Raw genomic sequence first — 19,975 nt, 5'->3', positions numbered from 1 at the left:
TGGTGGGAAGAGAAAGCAAAGGTGGCAGGCCTGTAAGCATCGAGTCTAGGCAAAACAAGGCTGGGGAGTGAAACAGCATTGCTTTCCTTAACTACAGAATGGAAACATAATGCGAGGGTCTGCGATTTTAATTCTTTGAGACCACAGCTGCGGTTGGGAATAGTGTGTAGGCGTTAAGGGTGAAGTTGGCAGGAGGTTTCCTTTGACATGACGGCGGCCACGCGTTTAGGATTCCCCGGAGCGGGCTGCTTGTAGCCGTGATGAATCAGTGTGCGCTGGGGGTGTTTCTCGGGAGCTCTCTGACTCTCTGAATGGAGAAGAATTCCTTCACGCTACGCGATGTATTCACCAGTCGTCTTCAAGTGTAAAATTACGGTTGCTGGCGGGGGCGATAAAAATAAATGCGTCTGTGCCGCGGAATCCGGCAGTGGGAGCGGAGGCAGCCGCTCGGAGCAGCCCCCTCGCCAGCTAACGGCGGCGGGACGCCGGCTCGGCTGCTCCGCACGCAGCCCGGAGGACGTGACTGTTAACGTGCGCTGAATGGAGGGCGGGGAGCGTCGGTCCCGGCGCGTAGGGGCGGCCGCCGGCACGCTTGGTGGAGCGGGCCCGCTCCTCTCCGCCGAGCGCGCGGCCGGACCGGCTCGGCCCGCGGGCGCCGCCCGTTCCGCCGGAGACGCCCTTCCCGAGCTGCTCCTTCACATTCCCGTGGAGGTCAACGGATTTGCCCCAGGCCGGCCCGCTCTCGCTGCCGGAGCCAATCGGTCCGCGGGCGTGTGCTCTGAGGAGGACCAATCGGAAAGGACAGCCTCGGAGGCGGGCGGCGAGCCTCCGTGACGGACGGCGCCGGCAACCAATCAGCCTCCAACGTGGACGGCAGATGCCTGGGAGCGGCGCCCAATAGGCTTGCGGTCGCGGGGGCGGGCCCGCCGTCGCCGAGAGCCGCGAGCCCCCCGCCGGGTGTCCGCGGTAAGGAGGGGAAGATGGCGGAGTGAGACGAGTAGGCGGAGGGGCCGGGGCCGGCCGCGGCCCCGCGGCCTTGGCCGCGCTCAGGTGAGTGCGGCGGGAGGACGAGGGTTCCGTCGCGGAGCCGCGCCCAGCATGCCGCCTGCTGCCCCGCGCTCTTACCGGGCCGGGTTCGGGCACGGTAGCACCGTCGCTTCCCGAGGCGCCGGGCTGGGGTCGGCTCGCGCCAGGGCGACTCTCGGCCCCACGAACGGCAGCGCGGCCTCCCCGCTGGGGCGGCCCTCAGGGGCGAGTGGGAACGGCCGGGCCACGGGCAGCGCCCGGACGAGGAGAGGGAGCGGGCCGGGCCTGCCGCGACCACCCGCCGGCTTTGGATGCGAAGGGAACTTGTGAGCGGGGCCGGGCCGCGGCGGGGCAGGGGAGCTGGGCCGGGCCGATACACTGCTGTCCGATGGCTCTGTGCCCTCCTGCCGCGGGACGGCGGGACGTGCTGGCTCCGGATGATCCGACACCGTCGGAACGCGGGAGCGATCTACGGGGCAAAGTTACTTCGTGACGAGACTGCGCCGATAGCGGGGGTTCGCTACGAACCGAGCGGCACAGGTGGCAGCTGCTGGGGAGGTGAAAAGGGCCTTACACATCGTTAAGCTAACACTGAAACCCTCCCTGTCCTTCTCTGCATCTACGAGTCAGACGCAGTCGCTAGCATAGAGTTCCTTGTGTTCATGTTTTATAATAGTTCTTTAAATCTAGTTTGTTACAGAGTTTGAAGTGGCTTTTCAGTGTGAATGTCAGGTAAAAGTAAGAAAAACATAGCCCGCCAAAGTGGCTAAATAAGGAGTTTAAGATCCTGTATAGACGCAGGGTGTCATCTTGCATGACCTGAGAATAAGAAATGTGTTTGTAACCAATGGAATAGCTTGGAAGAAATGTGTGATTTGGCAACTAGTTCTAAAAGCAGTAGCTACTTTTGAGACCGTTTCCTAAGGAATGCTTTGAATGTGCTGCAGCACATTTATATTCCTTGCGCTGTATCATTCTCCAAGTAAGAGCAGCTTGTGAGCAACGTAACGTTAAGGCTGCTCCTGAATACCTGCTTGGACATGTCTGTGTATGAATGGTTTGAAATGAAACGTTTGAAATATACCAAGTGATTTGCATTGATCATAAAACATGTGAAGAACATTTTTCTTCATGCCATAATTAAAAGAATGGTGACCTGTCAGCTTTCTTCATACGAAGCTGTACAGTTTTGGGCAGCAACTTAATACATTTAGATTAATATATATTCTTAATTGCTTTGAATGCTCAAGAACTCTCAGGAGTCATACAAAAAGGAATCAGAGTTTTTGATATCCTAGTGTATGCCACGTTGACCAAGTGCACCACTTTACAGTCTTGTTTGTGGTGCTGTGAGTCTGTGCAATATGCGCATAGATTGTGCATCTTACAAAGGTAACCCCTCATTGGGGTGTCAAAAATCAGGGGCTGACTAAAGCTGAACTTTCTGACCGAATCTGTGAAGAGTCTGGAGTATGTCTTCAACATAACTAGGGTGCTGATAATGGAAACCCTTCCAAGAGCTCTGTCTGTGCTCTGTGGTAGTGTGTGTGTGTGTGTGTGTATACATATATATATATGTGCACTGTGATTTTGCTACTTCTGTTTTGTAATATAAGCTTTTGTCATTATCAGCTTTTTGGTTCTATTTGGCACTTTAAGCCATCAGACCTCAGTGGACATGGCTTCCTAATTGCTAATTTTGTTCTATGTGTTTTCACGTATCTCTACCACATATGACTTTCAATTGTTTGTCTCTGTGGCCCTGTTCTGTACGCCCATTTCTAAGTCTTAACTTCCTTATACACTTCTGTGGTTATATAGTTGTATATTCCTTGTTTTAGTGTCCATTCTGCTTCTGGTGTGCTGATTATGTCTATAGATTGACCTTCTCCCCCCCCCAGGATTCATGGAAATTAACCTTTGGCTTACAGTAGAGTAAAAGAAATACGAGTAGGCAGTAGGTCAAAAATAGTAGTTGCAAAATGCTTAACAGGAAAGTATATATATGATGCTGAGTTTTCACAAGTATTTCTTGTTCTAGATTGTATGTTCAGAAGTAATGTATGAAACAAGAAAAATAACTTTTTCCCTGCATTTCCAGAAGATTTTAATTATGGAGTTGCTGCTGCCACTGTCAGTTGCAGTGCCTGCTAATTTTAAATAGCCTTGAATTATATCTGGTTGCATTAGCAAGTTCTTTTGATGCTGTTGTGAACCTTCTCCCACATCATCTATGGAAATCAGATAGAAAGTATATCAAGAAGACTGGTTGAAAACTGGGGCATCCAAAATCAGTGCATTTAAAAGAAATAATCCGTATTGGGTGAGACATTTTTTAGCATTAGTTACTTTATTTCACCTGCTACCTTTTTGTAAAAAGATTTTCTTAAGCTGTAGGTTTAGAACGGGTGAAGGAAAAGCCAACTTCTCAAGGACTGATCTTGGAAAATGTCTTGTTTCCATTTGCTTGATAAATAAGCTTGGAGAATTCAATAACTGTTGTTTATCAAATTAATTGTTCTGGTAATCAGTTACTATTGGTTCCTCAGCCTCTTGGAGCTGCACAGTACTTGTCAAGTTCTTGTGGAGGGATGAAATCGGGAGAGTCAGAACTGACAACAGGAAGATGGTCCGAGCAGCCTGAAGCCCAGTGCTAGGGATCGTCTGCTGAGTGCAGGTTTTCTGAAGGTGCGGGTCTCTGCTGCTTGCAGAACTACAGTGATACTGTGTTATGTAGGAGGGCAAAAGCTTGACAATACTTTGGTGAGGCTACCAGTAGTTTTGTGTGGTATGAGAGGTGTTTTCAGAGCAATCCAGTACACTTGTAATTTGAACTGGTGGCTCAGCATCCTTGAGAAAAGGCGTTGTGATTCCTTGCTGTAGCAGTTTATGTTAACGCAAAAGTTCCTTGCTCTAATGGCTGAATTGTTGTGTCCTCCTCAGTTCCTATGAAATTAGCACACGTTGCTTATAGCTTACTATACACTATTGTTTATTTTCAAGATATGTACAATCAATTAATGTCAGCATTGATGTATACTTAATTCTCCAGATATAATGAGTTGAATATGGACCATAGGCTGTTATCAGTAAAAACAGATTCCAGGGGAAAGGTAATGTAGTCCTTTGTATACTACATGGAAGGAATGATACACACAGTTTTATGTCAGGAAGCAGAATGGTTTTTGAACTGAAGCTTTTTAGGCTTGTTTTGGGCATATGCTTCCCACTGCCTCCTCTTAAAGTTACTCATCCTGAGTCTTTCATACTTAGCTCTGACTTACTTAACTGTCCTTTCTCTTACACTGGAAGGAGACAGTAGCTGTGATCATCTGGACAGTAACATCGTGTTTGATGTAGGATGTCTGAAAATGTTAACTAGTTCCTTGAAGATGAACATGATCTTCTGTGTCTCGTGCAAATAATAATATGTTATGTGAATAGCTTGCTAGATGCAATTTCATTTCATTTTTTTTTATCTCTTTCTCTCTAGATTCTCTGAGGAGAATGTTGAGCATTGTAAAATAGTGGTAAGTGAATCAAACAGATTTGTTGTTCCTTTTCTTCTTTCTCTTCCTTCCCTTCTTTCCTCTCCTTTCTTTTTTCCCCTAACTGAATACAGCGTTTAGTGGGATTTTAACAAAAACTTAGGATCCTGTCAGAGAACTGGAATTGTTCCCCGGTGTCAATTTCAACTTGGGCTTTGCTTGGAATAAGCCTTGATTTAACTATGTATACGCTAACACAAATAAATGCTTTAAAAGTTAGTACCTGATCCATGTTGTCATTTTACGCTGCTAAGAGACATCATTATCATGTGTCATTGCACTATCTTAGAGTAGTTATCTTAAAGGTACGCTCGTTAAACAGAAGGATTGGAAAAACAATAATGTAACCCAATGGCAGTTATCAAGTAAAAGAAAGTAAATTCAAAATGTCTGCGTATGACAATCAACTTCTAGAATTTTGATTAATTTATTTTTCCCTGTAAATGAAATAGACGTATTCTGGTAGTTAAGATAGATAAGAGACTGTTAGATTCCATTCTCAGCTTTGCCACAAATCTTTGGCATGTTTTTTGCATCTCTGCAGGTCTGTTTTTCCTCACCTTCCTGACAAGACTTTCCCATCAGATGTGGTCATGGACACTCAAGCTCATGATCCGCTAAAATATTTGTGTGCCTCGTAAAGAAGGTGATGGTGGTGTGCTGTATTGCCATTTTCACAGTCTAGTCACTACTTCTAACATAGGAGTTGAAAATTGTTACCTGAAGATTGTTTCTGAACAACTAAAGGATTAAGGTAATTAGAGTAATGTGAGAAAAACACACAAGCACAGGCCAGGGGAAAGGGAGGGATGGGAGAAGTTAGAAAACATGATGTATCTTCATGCTCTTATATCTGAGAAACTAAAGAGAAAAAACTCTTCCTTTTTCACATCTCTCGTTGTACAGGAGAATTCAGGATTGTACTCATGTTACCTTCTAATCCAGGCTGTCGTCAACGTTAAAGCAAAAAACCCATGTTTTAACAGCTTCTGTGACTAGGTGATTCTGGGTGTGTCACTGCTGAAAGGCCAGGAGATCAGTGACAAGATGGCAATTGTTGAACTATATGTCTTCACTGTGAACAAGTGTGGAGAAAATTAGTAAAAAAAAAAACAAACCAAAAACCAACACTTAATCTGTGTAATTTTACAGCTGTCATAAATGCTTTTTTTTTCCCCCTATACAGCACCAACAGTTTTGTTATTAATTAGGTAACAATTTAGAGTGTCTCTTTGAATTGTGACCTGCCATAGCAGAATTTATTCTTCCTGCATTCCGATGCTATCTCAACATTGTCATAACATATGTCAGAGCCACAGTTGAGAAGTTCCATAGCTTATTAACACCAGTGGATTTTTGGATGAGCTGCTTCTGAGTAAGTGTATGGTTTAGTATTTCTATAGCATATCACTGTCCAGTTTATGGACATCTGAATGAGATATAAAATCTTACAGGACAAGGGATTATTGCAGTCTGAAGCCAACTAATTTTGTCCATTAGAAATTTCTGCTTTTAAGTAATGAAGCAGTGAGTATATTAATGTGAAGTACATTTTATGCTGTCTCCTAAACTGCTTCTCTTCATTTTGGAATTCCGGATTCTCTGCTGACATTTGAGATGATTGTCCTTTTTCTTGCTCGTAGGCTGTTTCTGTTCTAGTGAGCAAAACCCTGTCCTTCACTTCCATGGAGCTGAATGAACAAAGATCTCTTCCCTTCTTGTGTCGGCCATCTCACCCAATATTTGACTCCTGAGATTACTTCTCCTACAGAAGGACTCTACTGTTTCATCAGATCTCAAAAGCAAAGTAAAAGAAGTCAGCATTAGTTTCCTTGGAGAAGTGTCTTCAGTGCCAGCTCCTCATCCAGCTTTCTGCACTCTGTTTTAAAATGAGGGAAAACTTTGCAATCAGATGCAGCTGGTAGCTGGTGTTCTTCACTGATATCTTCCTTGTTTTCAGAAGGTTACGTTCTTCACTGTGTCATATTGGAATTCCTGGCATATAAAGAATCTGCATGCATTGCCATGTCAACCTTGACATGTATGCAGCAGGAAACCAGGACATGCTTTTTGCTCTGCTATGAGGAAGAAACTTGCCAAGCAACTGGAGAAGTTCCACACATAACAGGTATTTTGTAGTTCGGGATCCTGGCTTGACTCTGTAGATAAATATCTTGATGTTAACTCAACAAAGCAGCTAATGCACAGGAACAAATGCAGAATCACCTTGTCTGTAGTGTGTAACAGCATCATCCCAGTCTGTGATCAAAATGTATATTTGCATGTGTAAAACCACATACGTTCTGGCTATGAAGAACTTTGATCAGAAGGAAAAATTACTCTGCACCACTTCATTTTTAGCAAAGAAAAATGAAGCTTTAAAGACCTCTAAGGTTACGAGATAATGATTAAGTTCACATTAATCATTCCCTCCTTTGGGCTTTTTATGGATCCTTAGCAGCAAAAGGAACAAAACCATTCTACAGTTGAAAAGATGTGACAGAACTTCTTTCTTTATTAAAGAAATTAACTTCTGGTGAGATGGAAGAGACCTGAGGTATAAAGCTGCAGCTTGTCCCCTGGGCTTCCATGACACAGATTCAGCTTTTTCATATTGCTGATGGAATCAGATTTTTAGTTTTTTTTGTGACTGAGAACTGAGATGATTTGTATGTTTCCATCGTCCAGGCCCAGAATGAGCTCGGCCATGTAAGAGGTACGAGTTGAGAGATAGCAGAAATGCGTAGAGTGGACCTTTTCCTGGTTCTTCTTATTCCTTCCCAAATTATGGCGCTATCTGTTGTTCTTATGTTTACACAGGGTTCTCTGTCTCCATTGTTTGTGATTATATAAGATATTTCCAATCATTTTGAGGTGGGATCTTATACTGTTCACATGCTCCTTGCTATGATATTGTATGTGGCAAGTAAGATTTCTTGGCAAAAAAAAATCTCCATTTCAAGTCTGGATCTCTTAGTGCACCTTAATCCAAACTTGCAACTTACAAAGTATGATTTAACTTGAAATATTTTAAAATCTGGATCCAAAAAGGTATATAGGCTCTAGTACAATGTTTTGGGGAATAGTAGCGTGGCTGGGTGGTGGGCTGTTTTGTTTTGTCTTTCATTTCAGAAAACTACTGGAGAGAGCCAGACAGTCTGAAAACAGCTGGAAAAGCCAACGATTGAAATCTTTCTTCAATCTTACTGACAGATTGCAAAGGCAAAATTCTGAAACTTAAAATGAGGTAAAATTTTAAGGGGACCAAGTTTTCATAGCAGAGGAAGGACAGATGTTGCTACTGACCCTGCTCCTCGGAGTAAAGTTACATCTGTGTTTAGACTTGCATTGTAACAGTAAGATTTAGTGAAAGCCCTCCCCATTTTTTGGGTCCGATCTTTACTTCCTGGAAACATGTAAGCTAAGCAGGGTGGCTGAGACTCTGCATATCAAAATTATGCCCACTGTAACAAGTGCTGAAATTGTATGCAACATTGTGATGACCTGTGTTCCTTTTATTATTTTAGATGAGTTACATTAATCCTGCTGAGGCAACCACCATCTTGGCCTGATTTATTTTAAGAATATGGGATTTCTTTGCTGAATGTGATCTGAATTTTCTGGTACTAGATGCATCTAGAAAAGCACGTTTTTCATTTAGAACCTCCTTATGTTGGAACCAATAGGAAACATCTACCATAGTAGATGTTTGTAGAAGCAGGATCCATCTCTAGCTGATGGAAAATACTGTTTTTATCTTAGGAATATGTGTTGGAAGGTGTCTGGAATAAGAATCATCTGATCCTGAATCTTGGTATTTCCTTTACTTCCTCCTGCCCATACTTGTCCTTCTGACATTAGAGCTAGCAGTAGATTCTTGCATAGCTTGATAATAAAATACTCGGGGGACAGTAATGTATATTTTTTTTTTCCTATGGGTATGAACAACAACTTCAAGGTGTTTCCAATTAGAGAGTAGACGCTTTCGGCCCTTTGGTTTCCAGTTCTGTAAGAATAACCCTCAACATTTTGTAACCCTGCGTTGTAACAGAAAGAGAACTGACTTCTAACCCTGGCAATGGAACAATGTTAGTTTTCAAGTTGTAGCTTAGAACATAGTATTTTTAGTGGGGCTAACGACCTGTGGCTTTTGCAGAAGTAATACTCCAATAATGCGTGCCCAGAAGGCCCCACTGCCATACATTTCCAGCGGCTTCTTATAAAACCGCTGTTAGGAAATGCTGCCTCAGCCTACTTACTTTTTCTTGCTCCACTTTTTCTCTGTGTTGGTTGGAAATCTTCCTGTGTGAAAGATTACAGAAACAAGGGGCATGTGCAATAGATCATATATATATACATATATATATTTTAATACTTGTGGACAAAATGATGTTACAAGTTGTTTGAAAACAACAAAATCACCAATGTCTTCCATTTTGAGATGTGTATAGTTCCATAAGCATTAGTGCTTTGTAGCAAACAGTAGTGCCATGTTAGGATCAGTGCATGAGCCTAGTAGTATTTTTACAATTTCAGAGTGACAAATTTATTAATAAACCGTGATAATAATGTAATTAACAATAGAAAGGATACAGTAGAAATGTCACAAACATGGTCTAAGTATGCAGTATCCTCCCTTTGACAATGATAATGCTATTGTTAGAAATGGAACGGGCTTCATAGGATCATCATTACCATTTTGTTTTCAGTGTATCTTTGTAAACTAGTGTACATAAGCATCCAGAATTCTTATCTCTGTCAGAGGTTATTCTTTTCCTTTTAATCTTTGTTGAAGGTGTGTTTTTCTATGAGCAGCATTTTCGGTTTTGTTATTACCCATCACATGATATTATCAGAATTATGCATACGCTGGAGAGTTAGTGTGCATTTGGTGCACCTCTCTGCTACCTTAATATTATTTACACAATCTGTTAAGTTAAAAACGTACATATATTTCAAATCAGATTATGTAATTATAATAACCAGTTAAACATTACTCTCATTTATTTAGTTACCGGTTGCAAAATGCTATCTGCCAATTTTACGTAGAAGACATAATCAGTTCCTTCAATAATGGATAGTTTTGTTTTGTTGTTTTTTTTTTTCCCTGAAGTCCTATTGACTCTTTTAACACCTTTGGTGGATCCTGCATTTACACACATCTTAATAAGAGAGAATGTAATAAGGTTAAGGGCTGCTGACAGACAACACTGCAGCCTGTATCTGTTCAGCAGGCAATATCTAGTGTATAGATCATAGATTCTCCACCTCTGTACTATTGAGGATTCAGTATCTTGTATTTTGGGTAACTTCTAGCATTGCTTTCCAGCTCTAATCTCGTTTTTAACTTATGTCACTCCCTCTGCTTTTTTCAGAAGGAAAACTTAGACCAGGGGAAGTTGAAATGACTTCGTACTCAGTGGGCAGCTTGGGCTGGTCAAATAAAAGAGTAGTATGAGTCCCGAGGTGTGTAGTGCTCTGTGGATGGCATCCTCTGATTTCCTAGGAAAAAAACTCTTTTTATTTGGTGCCAGTGTTGCTCTTCACACATTTCCCCCTTTACAAGAACACAATTCTCTTGTTGGTTTAGAGAGGATACTGCATCTTATTTTTCCTGAGACCTGCCTGTAAATGGCCATAGGGAGGAGGGGTGGAATGGGTGGCTCGGTTTTGTAATTTTAATAGGATATATCTCTAAAGTAATTAATCAAGTAGCATGTTCCTTGGTGCAAAACCAGTAATCCTTGCGGAGTTAGTGTAGATAACAACATCCCCCCCCCGCCTCTCTGCATCTAATGCATTGCCAAGAAAACTGGGTGGGGGGCCATTTACAGCAGAGCTCTGGGGGACTTATGCTCATTTAGGTTCAGTTCTGAACAGAAGTAGCTGTACCATTGAATAAAGTAGTTTAGTGCTCGGGAGAATTGATTTGAAAAATACCTCTGAAACTGGAATGCAAAATAGCACAGTATGTAGGGGGAAGAATCCCTGATGCAAACAAAGCCATAAGATGATTTAATAAGAAAATAGAACTTTAGTAGCAATAACTGTTTTGCATGTGATAGTAAATAACTTGCATTAGCAAGGCTGTACAGTAGAGTAGGTGGGTAATAACCAAATAAGTTTGTGGCGCTCTGTGCTGCAGGGAGTTGGGTGAAAGTCTCTTTTCCTAAGATGGGTGAATTCCTCTTAGTGTTCCTCTCATCGGAGGGAATTTGGCACTTGAATACTTAATTAACCTTATACTACTGTTGAGCTGTGTCACGTATCTGAAGTACTGTCAGTGAGTGCTGGGGAAGGGCAGGCAGTTCTTTCTGAAATACCCTTTCAGGTAGCTGAAGTTTCCCTATTTCTTTTTCATAGTCTAGTGCTTGCTCTGCCCCTCTGAAGGGAAATTAGATCCTTCCAAATATTGGACTGTGGAAAGAAACTGTTTCTGAAATTAGAACTTCACTGTAGGTACTTCTTTGTTTAAAAAGGCCGATCTTGATATGAATGAATGACGGGTCTTAAAAAGGAAAATGAAATGGAGAATATTCGTACAACCCCAAGGAGATTTTAGGATTCTAAAAATGGTACTTTACAGCAAAAATAATTCTAGACTCGCTAAACATTCTGTTTTAGACCATTGATTTCTATTAGTGCTTGAAGTCTTGCCGAGGCAAGCACCGTAAAGCCTCTGGTTACAGGAAGGGGTATTGATCTACAGCTGTAGCCTCTGCACCCAGCAAAGCATTTGCTGTCAAAGGGTTACATAAAAGAGCCGCAGGAGTTCAAAAGCATCCATAGCTGACTCTGATTTCAGTGTAGATACAGAAGTCTGTGGGGACTATATGGTCCACAGATGGTACTGTATTCTGAACAGAATTATTGCGTCAGAAGCTTAGATCTATCTGGCTAGATTTCTTCTAGAAAGCTGAAGTAATTTGGAATGCAATTTCCAGCTGAAGGGAGGCTTTGAATGCTTTGAGGTGAGATAGGGTGAAGCCTTTTGGCTCTTCATAAGTTGATAGTGGGATTATTAAGGGCTGTGAGTGTTTTTCAAGGTATGAAGTAACTGAGATAAGCATGAATTGGTTCATATGTAATGCGTATGAAAAGCTAACTGATCTGGGAAGTTACAATCAGCTTAAATTCCAGCTATTGAATTTCTGATAAAATTAGAAGCTTTGTGATCCAACTACATTAAATAAATTACAAATTTCTTTCAAAAGGACAAAAACAAAAGGCTTGCAAAGACTACTTGATGGTTAACCAGTCTTAGAAATTCTGACTGCTTCTCTAGTAAGGAGTCTGGTCTTCCTTCAGAGGTTAATCCAGCTTGCTGTTCAGGTACAGAGCTGCATAATGGCAGTTCAAGTTAGATTCCATTGCTTTTCTTTTACTGAACAATCCAGCGTGTTGCCCCTATAGCACTTTGATTGGCACACAAAAGCCAGCAGTCAAACCAGGGTGTCTCGTTTAACAGTGCAGAACACTATTGTAATTTGTTCCCTTTCATTCTGCTCTGCACTTTCTCCTGAGTTTTGAGAAAGTGTGGGTGTACTTGACATAAGCAAGGAGTGTGTTTCTGTCTCTGAGCCTACGTACCAGGTTGTAATGTAGGCAGATTTCCCACAGCTTCACAACATCTGAGGTTAAAGATAAAAGGTAACTTACTGTTCAGTGTGTCCCGTGTAAGTCTTGTCTGCTTCTCTCCTCTTCCCCTCCAAATGAGCACGTTTGCAGGTCAAATAAAAGGCGTCTGGTTTGTGATGCCTCAGGCACGAAGAACTGCATGGAGAAACTGAAGGAAAATGGCACAGGCCCACAAACCAAATCTTAGAGCTAGTATTCTAATTATGCATGATTCACAATGTCTAGTGTAATGTAGTTATTACCAGTAAATTGAGATATGCATTTATACATAACGAAGCAATAGGAAATTATATACCAATAGCTTGAACTTCCTGCTTTGATTCTCAAATTTTGGGATCGTTTTGTTTTTGTTTTTAGAGAATGTGCTGCCTCTGTAGAGAAGGGGGCAGAATGTATAGATAGGGTCAGAAGCATGGCACCAAAACTGTAAATCAGGAACCAGGATCAGCAGAAATCGCCTTCGTAACCTCTTGTCTGGTTCGTATTAGTGCCCTGAGCATGTAAAAAGCAGGGCATGAACTAAGCATGTTTAGGGGCGAGATGAGGTTTCTCACCTGCTGCAGCTGTAGCAAAGAAAAGGGTGCAGAGTTTCTTACTTATGGTGCAGAAGGGAGCAACCGGTGGGAAAAAAGGAAAAAACAGTAGCAGAAGCAACAGATTCAAAATGAGTGTAGTAGTTGCCAGACGGTAGGTAATAAGCTTGTCTGTGGTGAGAGAAATTATTTGGAGAAGACTGAAATTAATAAGCACAGTACATATATTTCAGGTGTTGAATAGCTTTTTAATAGACAGTATTTTCAGGTAACTCTCTAGCCACATAGGCAGCTGTACTGAAGCATACTGGTACCAGCCAGCAATAATGGCATCTGCAGGAACGAACCTGAAAATACTGGTAATCTTGTATATTTTTTAAGTTCTTTGAAAAGGAGATTTTTAAAAACAGAAAATGAGATTTGATCACTGAAGGTCTTTATCTTCTGCAACACGGGTTGCAATATAATCTTTCTTTCCTTTATTTCACTTATTAAATAAAAGGGAACTTGGGTGCCATCTTTCCGTAACCTTTTATTCTGCTTTCTGTAATATCTCCCGAGTCCTTCAGTGAGTAACGCAGTGAATTTCTGCTGGCGGTTTGAAAATAACACAGGATGTGGCACAGTCGATGTCACCAACGCTTTCCCTGTTTTCGAGTAGAATACTAGCGTGTTACTGCAGAATTCCATACTTCTAGCTTAGCTTCATTTTGCAGGTGGGCTTAACTTGTGCAGAAAACTTCTCCATGTACAGAGGCTCGGTCCTCTTTCTTAAGCAGAAAGAGGTGGCGTCTCAGAGGAAGGAGTTGTGTCAAGTTAACTCCTGTTCGTACTGTGTAGCCAACCGTCCATAAAGCTCCTTGATTTGGGTTTAGAATAGGGCCATGTTTTTCTCACGAATGCTTTCTAGATATACAAGAATTGCCAAATAAATATAGGAATATTATAAGAGAAGATTTAACTATTTTACTGTACCGAAGTTAGATGAAATGAAATTCTTTGAGCCAACTTCTTCAAGAAAAACTCGAATTGGTAAAACAAGTTCAGCCCAGCAGTTAACTGTGGCCACCTAATGCTGAGTTGGGTATTTTTTTAGAACATTTCACGTGGTTTTAAACTGTTATGTATGTTTTCTCTTGTGTGATGAATAAGCACTTGGATCCATTCTTCATACTTATCCTCTCCAATATAAAACCTGGGGAGTAAGCTCCTTTAGGGCTTCAGTGAAGATATCTTCCTTTTGAGAAGTGAAATCTAACAGCAAAGGAGAAGTAGTAATTATAGATTGTTTAAAAATAACTTAGTATTTACAAACCAGGTTAGGGAAGACTTCTTATGCTGACCTCCTGATGGCATTACTCACGGGGGTTAGTGGAGAGAATTACCAGTATCACTAGGATCTATGTACTCGCATTGCACGTGTTTTACATGGTAACAGTATAAGAATGTTTCCCTGCAAATTCTGATGTTTTTTTCCAAAAGGCAGCTTGCTTTTATATCTATGCATCTTTGAGGATTTCGAGATAAGATTTTATTCTTTTGACGCTGTAAAGAGGAACTGTTTAAAAATGAACTTGGAAACTCTGCACCTGTATACAAATTTTTTTAGCAATAAAGCAGCACAGGCTGAGAATGCACTAAGACTTGATGTGTCGTTTGTTCAAAAGACAGATTAACCAAGTTGCAATACACCGATTCTTCAGGCAGGTGCTTCTTCCACTTCTGAGACGTTGCCGTACCTTGGTCGGTGCTTACCAATTTGAGATAAACGCCCGTGTGCTGTATGGCTGCTTTGGATCCAGCTGTTCCAGCAGATCTCAGTCACAAGAGGCTCTCTCTGGCTTCCTGGAATGCAACTGAAGAAAACTTGTCGCTCTACTGCAACTTAGTATAAGACGGGCAACCTATCGAGTAAAAGCTTCAAAGGTTGTTTTAAACAGTAGCAGGGGAGCTTCTGATGCTTGTAAAATAGCTTGCCTAGAAAGACTAATTCTCTGACAACTGTTTCACATTCACGTGGAATGTTTATTTTGGCAACTCAAACCTTTCAACAACTCCTTCAGCATCAACGTGTCACAATCTATAGGGAGGCACAACTTTCCTTGTGATTGCTGCTGGAAGCAGCTTTGGGAAGGTCTGTAATGCAGCAGTAAAGACAAAACCTCCTGAGGACTGTGTTGAAGAAGCCACAGCTACCAACACTGCTGTGAACCTTCCGAAACTTCTTAGAGATTGCTAACTCTTAGGTTAGCTTATAAAACACTAACTGTATGATTGTTGCTTCACTTACCCGCTTCACCTTAATTTCTTTCATTTTCTATTTGCTTTTCTCTCTAGGTTCCAGAGAAGACAACAGCCAGTAGCTCATTTAAGACTAAAAATAGCTGTGACCTGACCACGAGACTTGCTTTTGAAGGAGGTGTTTGTTTAAAGAGAGAATACATCTATCCTGAGCCAGACTGGCCCTGGCTACATATCTCTTGAGATATCTAGCTAGAAGAGATTTGGTTCCACACGAGGAAACTGAATATTCATTCATTAACTGTAGATTCCAGCAGAATTTGAGCCTGGGTCAGGGTGAAATTGAAAGCTGAATCTTTCAGGGAGAGAAGTTCAAACATGACTCAAACTGGAGCCTTTGGTTTAAATTGCTATCTTAGTAAATATTTGTTGCACACTGCTGACAATACAGTTGCGTCTTATTCGTTTAAATTAAGGTGGTTTGCTTCTCAGAACAAGTTTTACTTAGCAAACTGTGCTGCTGTGAGTGCCAGCAGGTCTATTGGGCAGGAGTCAGTGCCAGGAGAAAACATTGATGAGCAGACACAAAGAACCACACAGTGACTCAGTAGAGCTGAAGTCTTCCCAGCTGAAAAGATAAGCCAAATGCAGTTTAAAAGTGAGCTTACAACTCACATGATACTTTGTAGTTCTGTATTATACATATTAGTGAATTTTATCACTTTTATTAAAAAAGAATAGTTACAACTGTAAAGATTATATATAAAAATGCAACTAACAGCTGCTTTCTTTTCCTCTCAGGGGGTGGATTCTTAGCTAAATGAAGCAAGAGAACTTAATACTGTTTATATTATACGCAGTACAAATGTAAAGCTTTATGACAAGGAAGGAGTCAAAAGTGAGTAGTGTCATTATCAACCATGTTTCTGAGACTGATACAACAACAAATAACTGCCACTTAGAAGTAATGCAGAAGTGAAGTTACGTAATGGAAAACACCTGATGGGGAGGGTGTTTGCACAAGGTGTGTTTAGTGACAAAACCCCAGTTAAAGACAAGCAGTTCCTTTAATGTAATTTAAGTAATGAAGTCTTAAAAAAAATTACTTGTTCTTGACCATGAAGTAGTCAAATAGAACTCAAAACTTTACATGAGTATGAAGTGACAGTTGTTAAGAACAACAGCTCTCTAGTTAAGGGTTCAGCCTAGAGCAGACACTGAAAAAACATGTAGCGTTATAGGCAGTGAAGCAGATCTTAAGAGTGAGTAATGCTTCCTTCAGGTGTTTTGATAGCCCAAATTTAGCTGTCATTGAAAAGCACGACATTTCTGCACTTAAACAAGTTGTAAAACATGGATAATAACCATTGATGATAACCATCCACAGCTGTGAAATTTAATAGAGATCCGCTTCCTTCCCAGCAGAACAGCTCTTAACAAGGGTATGTTATTGCTTAATCAGAACAGACTGAGACAATCCAGAAGTCTTAATCAAAAAAGGCTCAATTTTATTGAAGGCAAGTACTCACAGACTAAACTTGATGGAGCAGACAGAACTTGATCCATGCAGCCACGTGCCTGCATTTCCAGATGACTCTGGCGGAAGCAAGCATTGTACCTCAATGTGAAATCTATAACCTCACGCTCCAGTTAGTTTTACACCATATAGATTCACCAAGCACAACTGTGCAGCTTCTGGGAAATGCTAACTCGCTCCTTTTGCGGGCCACACGTACAAGCAAATTCTTTCAAAGAATTCATTGGGAGGCTATTCAGAAGTCTGACATGCCAGATGCAGCTAATGAACCACTTGACAAACAGTTAGCTGCCATGAATATTCTGTATGTACCAAAGGATAGAACAAAAACCTTAGAACTTCTTAAAAACCTTTAAATTCCAACACTTCTTCTCAATTACCATTATGATAGTGTGTTTTGTATGGTTCTATAGGCCTGATTTTATTGTTGCAAAAAGTGTTCTACCCTCTTGAAGTCATTATGGAGAATCACAGCCAAAGTTATACAGTCTTAGAGAATTATGCGCTGCACGAGTAAGCTGTTCATGTTGGATTTTCAGGTGTTCCCCTTAGGCTGAAGAGATGCACTGAAGTGGCAGTTCTTTCTGTGTGCAGATAAAGTGACAGATCAGACATCTGGTGCCTTCATCAAAATGATGAAACTCAGCAGAGCTGCAGAAATGACTCCGGCAGTTCTTTCAAATGACACGTTCTTTCTTAGTATCGACTATTGTGTATCCTGGCATTAGGGCAATTGCATGTGATGCAGAGCTCTGTTTTCTGCCATGTTATTTTGTTTCAGTTGCTCCACCTTCTTCAACAGCAATTCAACACGCATGTGTGCCATCACCAGGTCTTCTTTCAGCTAAGAACAAAAAAGAAAGAAAGAGATGGGACTTGTAAAATTAGAGAACGAAAGCTCTGGGTGTTTCATGATCTGCATCCCACTTTCGGTGGCTAAAGAGCAGATGACTTTCAAAATGGAAAATGACGCTGGACTTTCGTTATGTTCTATGTCTAGAAAAGCCAAAACTAACCAAGACTCAAATCAGAAACCTGTGCTAGAAAGAAATGAATGTGAGTCAGCATAACTAGTGTCAGAGAAGCATGGAAACACTCCACTTGAGGAGCTGCTGAAGCTTGGCTGTAATCAGGGCCATCTTTTCTAGTTACGTAGTTACATGTTTTTACGCAGCCATTGACCTTGTTGTACAAGATTTGGAGACTGTGTCAGCATCAGTGTGGGACAACACCTCAAAAATGCTATTTCTAGAGTTTGGGGTTGAAGTTAACACATGAAAAGCACCGTAGGCAAGATAGATCTTTATATCTTTTATCTTCACATCTTAATGATGTATCATTAAGATATATTTTAAAAAGCAAAGAATAAAGTCGAACACTTGCTCTGATCAATGCACAGCTCCTCTAAAATGCCACAACACATGTTTGCAATGAAGCATTCATACTTTTATCTCAGAATAATCTGTCTCAGCTTCAGGGGAACTTATGCCTGCATGACAGTTTTGCATTTTAGTGTCACTTCCCATATAAAAATACTGGAATCCATTTCAATTTAACAAATTTGTATATATATATTTTTAATTCCTCAACAGTGGCTTTTCAATTCTAGGCACAACACAGTAGCAATAGTTAGGAAAAGTTTTATTTAGAAAGGATTCTCTTTGTTTTGTTTTCAACATGTAGAGAAGTACCCTTCCCTCTTGGCAACATTTAGGTAGCAAAAAAGCCCATACACATTCACTAAAGAAAGTAAACAGCGCACTGACATCAGAAGATTAGCTAGAACTTGGTATGTGTTGCAGATACAGTAATATTATCAATATTTCTGGCTAATTAAAATACTTCATATCAAGAAATATTCGTATTGCTTGCTATTTTCATACAAAGTCATGTGGAAACCTTACTTTCTCCATTTGATCCTTTAGGGTCACAGCAGGAAATTTCACCTTAGAAGCTTCGATTATCATTTTGCTTTTTAAGAGATAACTGGAAAACAAGTGGGGAGAAACAAGTTGTTGAAAACAAGAAGTTGCATTCATTTAGACAGACTATTTAAGCTGATTTTAAAGCAGATAAAACTATTCCCTAAAGTTCTCCATAGAATGAAGATATTAAAAACCATAACATGTTTACTTCCAAATCATAGAATATCATATATTCTATAATCAGGTCCATCTATTGCAGACTTGTTTTGATAGCTCACATTAGTTAAAGTGGACCTGGAACTGAAGGAGGTCTCAGTACTGCAAATAGCTAAATTAAAACTTTGATGTAAGATGAGGAGACTCAAAAGGTATAAGGTGGATCAGATGTTATTATGACAACACAAAGCTAGAACAGAATATTGAAATTGCACAGTGATGCTCTCTATCAAAAATAAAGCAGCTTTTGTTAGGTGTATGTTAGCTGTATTCATGCTGGAATAACTTGCAGACTGCCATGAAATCCCTGACTGTCAAACCCAGGGCAGGACACCTACCAGAAGATGCTGTTCTTGAAGAAACAGAAGAAGCCTCGGAGATAGGCCAGGTCTCTGAAGGCAGAATAAAGAACAAAGCCCACAACCGAGCCACACGACTGACAAGACAGTGTGTTGTACGCACTGAAAGGAAATGCAGAACAACTGTATTATTTACAAAGAGCTTCTGAAACCACGGATACTGCTTCTGGCTTGTCAGAGGACACTGGATCGTTGCCTCGATCAGGACAGTAACGTGTTAACGCTTTGTCCTTGCAGAAACGATACAGATTAAGTGTGGATGTAAACAGGCGCGGAAAACCCCTGTAATAAAGTTGAAAGGAGAGATGAAATGCACAGCGCATCACGCAAAACGCTTTAGGCTGTGAGACTCCAACGTGCCGTAAGGGTGTTGCTACGCACCATCCCGTCAGGGCTCCCTCCAGACCGACCATCAGCGCCTCCTCGCACAGCACGTTGTTGGTGACTCCTGCGGAGAGAGGAGAAGCGCGTGGAGAAGCAGCGTGCGGAACCAGCCCCGGCCCGGCCCGCAGCACTGACTGAGGCAGACGAGGAGGCCGAGGCGCTGCTCCTCCAGGGCGCACAGATGCAGAGAGTCGCCCAGCACCGCCCAGCACCCGCGGCACTGGAACACGGCGCAGTCCTCCGATCGCAGCTCGCACCACCGCGGCACCTCTGAAGTCGGAGGAGGAGCCGGAGGAGGCTCAGGGGAGAGCGGCCGCTCCACCACGATCGTGCCGCGGATCTGCGGCTCCTCGAAGAACCGCCGCAGCTGCCTCCGCACCGCCATCTCCTCCCGCCCGCCGCTGGACCGCGCCGCCCGCCTGCCCGACCTCGCCGTGGGGGCGTTGCTATTGGGCAATATAGACGTCAATCCTCGCTGCACGAGGCTATTGGGAAATGGGCTGCAGCGCCTCGTTCTGGCGCCCAATCGAGCAGGAGACAGCGAGAATTTCCCGAGTTTCCGGGGCCA

General features: G+C 41.9%; 1 protein-coding gene and 1 long non-coding RNA gene across 3 annotated transcripts; one reads left to right on the top strand and one right to left on the bottom strand.

The window, feature by feature from the left end:
* Nucleotides 1-910: 910 nt before the first annotated feature.
* LOC140253607 (uncharacterized) lies at nucleotides 911-15,760 on the top strand. 2 transcript variants are annotated; one of them, XR_011903911.1, is made up of 5 exons: nucleotides 911-1,050; nucleotides 4,520-4,556; nucleotides 5,119-5,328; nucleotides 6,218-7,290; nucleotides 15,083-15,760. It is a non-coding gene; the product is annotated as an uncharacterized lncRNA (long non-coding RNA). The 2 variants fall into 2 exon arrangements; XR_011903910.1 differs by lacking the exon at nucleotides 15,083-15,760 and having other exon boundaries at nucleotides 6,218-14,381.
* Nucleotides 15,761-16,471: 711 nt separating this feature from the next.
* Nucleotides 16,472-19,951, bottom strand: OIP5 (Opa interacting protein 5). Its single transcript, XM_072339305.1, has 5 exons — nucleotides 19,543-19,951; nucleotides 19,405-19,471; nucleotides 19,003-19,125; nucleotides 18,428-18,509; nucleotides 16,472-17,367 (listed from the first exon to the last, which is right to left on the bottom strand). Exons 1-5 carry the CDS (start codon nucleotides 19,790-19,792, stop codon nucleotides 17,248-17,250), a joined length of 642 nt encoding a protein of 213 aa, XP_072195406.1. The 5' UTR covers nucleotides 19,793-19,951; the 3' UTR covers nucleotides 16,472-17,247.
* Nucleotides 19,952-19,975: the final 24 nt, after the last annotated feature.

This window comes from Excalfactoria chinensis, chromosome 5 (assembly GCF_039878825.1).
Source record: "Excalfactoria chinensis isolate bCotChi1 chromosome 5, bCotChi1.hap2, whole genome shotgun sequence".
Lineage (NCBI taxonomy): Eukaryota > Metazoa > Chordata > Aves > Galliformes > Phasianidae > Excalfactoria > Excalfactoria chinensis.
This window is presented reverse-complemented; position numbering and strand designations above follow the sequence as displayed.